General features: G+C 38.4%; 1 protein-coding gene across 1 annotated transcript in view; it reads right to left on the bottom strand.

Moving 5' to 3' along the window:
* Positions 1 to 4,508: 4,508 nt before the first annotated feature.
* Positions 4,509 to 6,705, bottom strand: part of LOC138369226 (extended synaptotagmin-2-like) — a 300,187-nt gene continuing 297,990 nt past the window's right edge. Inside the window, exons 12-13 of the mRNA XM_069332167.1 lie at positions 4,802 to 4,963; positions 4,509 to 4,634 (exon numbers count right to left, since the gene is read on the bottom strand). Of these exons, the coding sequence (XP_069188268.1) occupies positions 4,509 to 4,634; positions 4,802 to 4,963 (288 nt within the window). The remainder of the gene's footprint in view (positions 4,635 to 4,801; positions 4,964 to 6,705) is intronic.

Below are 6,705 nucleotides of genomic sequence, written 5' to 3'. Positions count from 1 at the left end.
AATAATCAATTTTAGAGTAAATAAATAAGTACAAAAAAGTCTTAGCTTTAAGACGATTTCTAAGACATCATTCACGCCTCGTCCTCGTGATCTCCGGAATTCCTCGTAGAAACACTTAGAGGTGAATAACAGGAAGTTAGGTAACAGCTCGTTGACTCCTCACATGCGAGCTGTAATTTAAGGGATATTACGTAGCACTGAACTAGGATACTTAACTCTCTATATTCATGAAATGGAAAATAAATTTGATGTGGTACTAACGTTGGATTTGTTATGGTCGCTCGATATAACGACAAGCTGCCCCGACATATACAATCTCTAATGATGCATCAAAAGGGAACTATATACTTATTTAAGGGTACAAATTATGTTGAGGCTTGCCGGTATCGCGTCTCAAGCTCAAACTTCCGCAATGTCGTACACGTGGTTGATAGCTTGGCTTGAATATCGACGCGTTATTAGTTGGTCGATCACTGCAGATCACGTAGAACAATAATAACTCATTCTGTGTTGAGTACCAGTGTAATTCTTGCTGATAATCTCAACGTCACGTGTCTCAGACTCTGACGCCACGACCTTGTTGCTCAATTCCGCAACACGAGACCTCCACGCCACACACAATTGCGTCTCGATACACAATGACTTCTTCCCCAACCGCGTCCCGCATTCGCCACAGAAATTATTTATCACGAATAATATTATTTCGCGTAATTGTGGCTGAAAGACTTTAATAAAGACTAGGTTGTAATTCTGGGGATTTAAATATTATTACTTTCTCGTTTTATGGTAGTAAACAAGAAATGGAGAAGATTTTAAGTTTCTCCATGGCATTCACGCGTGACGGTAAAATTATTACTTGATAACAATTGTGACTAAAACTCTCGATTTAGAGTTATTTGGGAGTTATGTTATCCATAAATAACTATCACACGGAATACTGATGATTTTAGAGAATCACATTCAATTCTCTAACACACTGGATATAAATGTGTTTAACTAGGTATAATCTGACGCAATACTGGTGCTTGGTTTCGTAAGAATTCCAGTATCCATATGCAGATATAATAGTTCATGTGAACATTTCTGTTAGTAAGTTTTAGTAACTACAGTAATTAGTATATTTTAATACTAATTTATTATAATACAATAGTATTGTATTAGTGTTGGAAATTTCCAACAACACCTGCAAGACTACACATGGGATAATATCACTCTGTCCCACGGACAATCAAAATGATTTAATTACCACAATGGAATAATATAATTATTAGGTATACTCTGTTTCCATGTGTACCTACACTCACACACACACTGTACGTCTGTGTACACAAGACATAAGTCACTCTGGACTGACAACATGACTACAAAGGGTGATTATCTCCTCGTCCACACTTCACTTCACCTCCACAGGTGCTGCGTGACAATGTAACGGAACACCTGACTTCGAATTCAAGCTTTAGAGACTAACTGATCACCAGAAATACACACACAGGTACTTATTCATTCATACTGCCGGCTTACACACAATTCCCATACATCAGGCACCTAGCTACGGGTGACTGGCTCACAGTGGTGGAGATGACTATAGGTAGTGGGACGCTAGGTGGCGAGTGGTAGGCTTAAGCGGAGACCTCCCCACCTTTCCCGAGCAAGCGTAGTCAACACTTTTGGCCCCAAAACACTGACTCGAGATTTTTCCACGAATTTCTATGAGAAAACTGCCTCTGAACACTTGGCATGAATTTCCCCGTTCCCATCGACTGCTACAGAGCACTAACTGCATAGGTCTTTAATCACTGGTATGGGATCTACGAGTCTGTTACTGCTCGTATGCACATTACCCCACTATCCCAGAACTTTTTTAACTCTCTCTAAATTTCTACCCCTCGACGATGACTCCAGCTGGATTCTGACTGTGCAGCTGGCGGTGTTGGTGGAGGCAATAGTGGAAGAGCTAAGGAGACAGTCACCACGACGTCGTCTTGCCCAATTTGGCCGAATGGGCAAAAGAGAGACGTCCGGGTACGGTGGTGACTGGAGCAGAATGAAGCAGGAGAGAGAAACGCCAGTGATTTCCCACGTCCTCCTCGAAATAGCCAATGAGAGGAAGGCATACAGCGGCCTACCCCCTCTTAACCAATCAGCAACTCGGTAGCATGGCCCCTAGGGCGACTCAAAGATAGCCGACCAACATGTTGGCTCAAGATGTTTACTAAGATGGCGGCTGTTTCCATGACGACGACTCAAGTGGCTAGCGTGGGAGGCCCACAGCTCACCCATGCCGTCCCAGTCCTAGCGGTTCCTGTGCAAACTTGAGTCTCGCTCCAAGCCATACAATAGATGATGCTATCAGCTCTAGCACTGTCCACAGACATGCCACCCCGGCCAGGGTAACATTTCTGGACTGCTGATGACTGGGGCTCTCACATGAGCCCAAACACTAGATGTTTCGGTTGCTGGTTACCAAACTTAAGTCCGCACACTTAACAAGTGCACTTAACAAGTGTACTGGCTCCCACAGGCATAAGAGCACTATTGTAAGTGAGTTGGTGAACCATCTCCTCACAACCAACTCATAACAAACACTGAGAGCCACACAAAATTTACAGATATATAACAAAGCACAAAGAAACCATAAGCACAGTCAGTAACAAACCTTCTAAAAATTCAATTAAAATGAATATGCACAACATAACTGCTTACACATCACAACCACATTGAAGTAAAACCACAATAATGCAGTACAGGACAATTCAAACATATCAGAAACAAATTACAGATACACTGAAATTAATGGACCAATAAAACACATATTTGATAACACAACCAAGCATATACAACCGTGACACTCAACTCAAGAATAAGAAGGCAAACGGAACATGTTGGAATTACAAAATATTCCAGAGTATTAGTAGTAATTCCTGAAAGTAAAAATAATATTGTCTAGACTGTGTACCTGGGAACATCCAGTGCATAGGTTTGAATCCTCATCACGACTCTTATGGATTATCTCAATTATAATGTTATTATTTAAATGCAAAATAACAACTATAGAAATACCAAAACGTAGCAAATATTCAGTACGTACCAAGTATACGAAAAGTACAGTAGGTATATACAAGAATGAAATAAACACACAACTTCACACTATTTTTAGGGGGGTGATTTATACAAATACAGGAGGCACATACAAAATGAATAAAGGAAACCACCAAATATTAACCACTTCCACAGATCTCACACAACATTGAACCATCCTGAATACTAGCACCAAAAATATTTCACAATATAATTACAAAATATACGTGTTTTGTTTTACACAGTAAGTGCAATTTACATTGTAAGTGTGACTTACGTTGTAATTGCAACTTATGTTGTAAGTACAAACTGTATAAAAACAAACAGAATGGAAACCACAAGACCCTCCAATTAAAAAATAGCACAAATCACAGGCTAAGAATAAAACAGACAGAAAGGTTTAAACAAGACATAAAAATATAGGTCCCGCAAAGCACAGAGACTCACCCTAAAGATCACAGACTGACCAAAACATCCAATCACAACACTGACGAAGAAAATGATAACTTCAGCAACTGAAAATTATTACTAATGCAACAGACCTAAAACCGGAAGAAAAAACACCTACGGAAAGAAACTCAAACTTCAAGCCTCAGGCACATCACACAAGAAAATAAACACACAACTGCTAAAACTTAAAAAAACTATCCGTAAAATGATTGCTAAACTCTCCCTGAGCACCAACCGTAAGCACCAGGAATTGTACTATATTCTTTCCCTCAAAACTGCAGAATCAGCAATATACCATTCCTACTTCTCAACCCACACACCCACAATACGTAATCCGAGATCAACATAAGCAAGTTATTTCGGTCTTTTTGAACACGAAGGAACAACATCAAACATCAACAGCCTCAACAGATCTGTAAGTAATTCAGATCAACACCGAACTACAGTAGTGCCCGTCAACTAGTTCACCAATGTTGCCTTTTGTCCTCAACAATAGACCACATGTAAGGCACTCTCACATGAAAGACCATTTCAGAAATATGCAAATATGATCAGTATCCTTAATTCCCAACATTAGTGGTCTATCATTAGTCAGCAGCATCACGTGTAAAATTCAAAATTTCTTTGCCTTGCGGCATGTTTCATGTTTAGCCTACCAGCTATTACCCTCATGCTGTGTCTTGCGGCGTGTTTATGAAACTTGAGTATACATCGGATATATGCAACATTTGTCCATTCCCCAGGACGCCAACCACAACAGTCGACTAACACCCAGGTTCCTAATCATTGCTAGTTGAACAAAAGCTATGGGTGAAAGATGATTTGTCCATACGTCTCGCCTTACTGTATCTTAGGTGGATATTCCTACAAATGTCCCCAAGGAAGGGTTCACTGGTAGCCTGAGTCTCAGCAGGACCCATCCTAAATTTGTGTTTAAGATTCTAACCTGCTGCTCTACCTAGTTCATGTTTCACAATACTTCACCATACATCATCCTTTTCAATAGTAGGAACTTTCCCACTCATAGCGCAGTCTCGACCACACAAATTAAGGGACACCTCGACACACTGTTTGCTGTGAATTTCCACCTCAAACACAAGCTGACCCTTTTCACAGTTTTAGCCAAAAATGCTTAGTAGAGGTATAAACTCATTATTTAGAGCATAATCTTAAGAGACTAATTTAATGCTTTGGAAATGTTATAGATCTGATACTTTCAATAATTTAGTGCTTAATAACATAGTCATACTGAAAATTCACTGTATAATCTTACAACGATTTTTAGCTTTTGTTCATGTAGAGATGTAATTAGGTAATCATATCCTCGTTCAAATATAGTTAGCTTCCTCTCCTGGTCCTTCGGGTACTCCGTCGAGTTAGCCATGAAGCTGAGCTTTTCACCGACATTTAGAACCACACGCACTCCTCTCTCAGACTGTAAAATTGACAATCATAGTCATTTAGTTATATGATGAATATTGAAAATCAACTTAATCAAGTACAAAACATCTGCTCTGAAATATTTTATAATGAATATACATCAATGCATGATATATATATATATATATATATATATATATATATATATATATATACTGTAACTTATTGAAAATTCAAATACAAACACCAAACTCTTCAATGCCAAAATTATGCATATATATATATATATATATATATATATATATATATATATATATATATATATATATATATATATATATATATATATATATATATATATATATATATATATATTCTTAAGACAGGAGCGTCCGACTTGAGATAATAGCAACTTTTGCCGGGTCCTATTAGACATACTTTTTTGTCCTTTTGGCTGTAATATCATTAGAATTTGGATACATATTATGATTATAAGGTATTTTATAATTAAATTTATTTTATTGATATGTGTCACATATTGCTTAAATTTGGCAGAGCTGTGGAATAATAAGCTAATTTAGGATTGGTTAAATTTTCTAAGACTTTACTAGTGCTAGTCGTTCTAGAAAAACAGAACGGTTTTTGCTCTTCAATTTATGTACGTTTCGGTGAACATCGATATATGTAATATATTTACATACACGCAAGGGCAGCTATGTATTATCCGAGATTCATTTAATGTAGTGTGTAGCTGGGGTAGGATAGGTGTGCTAGCAGCTCACTGTGGTTATCAACAACGTTAAAGTGCTAAAGTAACGGCACAAGATTGTGAGATCTTGCCAGATGCAGGTCGAGTCTGATCTCGTCCTGGTGGTGCAGGGAACTTCATGGAAATTTTTATTATGAAGGGCTAATGTTTGCGGAAGACCATAGTATGGGACCGATACAGGAAGTTTGCAAATAAGAGGGAGAAAGGATTTCCTGACGCCATGTGCATAATATATAATTTATTAAAATTATAGGTAAAAAAAAGTATGTGCACATAGAAATGGGGATAATTGTCTTTATGTAATGTGTTGTTAGCAAAACTAAGCATCTGCTGCGCCCGTATGTTAACACTCACACACCTTCCAGCAATAACGGCACCTAACCCTCAGATGTATGCAAGGTACAATAAGAAGCTCATAATGATGCTTGGGAAAAATTGTTTGCACAAGTAACTGTCGTGAGTAAATACATTTACTTCGAGAGGAACAAATCCACAAGGGCCGTGATGAGGATTCGAAAAGGGTTCGAGAGGGTTATTGCTTGGAATGGCCACACCAGTGCTTAGTAAAGCAGCCCGTCCTCCAAAAAAAGATCCAAAAGTGATTCCATGCACCCGCCAAACCCCCTGTTTATGAATGAAAAGCGGTTTACATACGACTCACAACTGCTGACGTTCGAACATTTCCGGAACAAGTGTTTCACTGACGAATTTTGTTCGAATCACAACGCTATAAATGCTTCACCCACGTACTACAAATACAAATAATCGCCAACAGAACCTAAACACCTAACCTAACCTATGCCTATATATGCACAATATGCTAATATATTATAATATTAATTTATACTTGAGAAAATTCCCGTTTTGAATGAACAGCATATTAAAATTTATGAATGCGTCTGTGGGGTCGACCGCTGGATGTAATGGACTTGAGTCGAGGACGGGTTGCAGTAAAGAAGCAACACCTCACCTCACTTGCGTTGCCACTTTTTATTATTATTATTTTCTACCACAGACGTGGCCACACA

This window comes from Procambarus clarkii, chromosome 27, assembly GCF_040958095.1.
Source record: "Procambarus clarkii isolate CNS0578487 chromosome 27, FALCON_Pclarkii_2.0, whole genome shotgun sequence".
Taxonomy (NCBI): Eukaryota; Metazoa; Arthropoda; class Malacostraca; order Decapoda; family Cambaridae; genus Procambarus; species Procambarus clarkii.
Note: the sequence above shows the minus strand (reverse complement) of the source record. Positions and strands in the feature narration are given on the sequence as shown.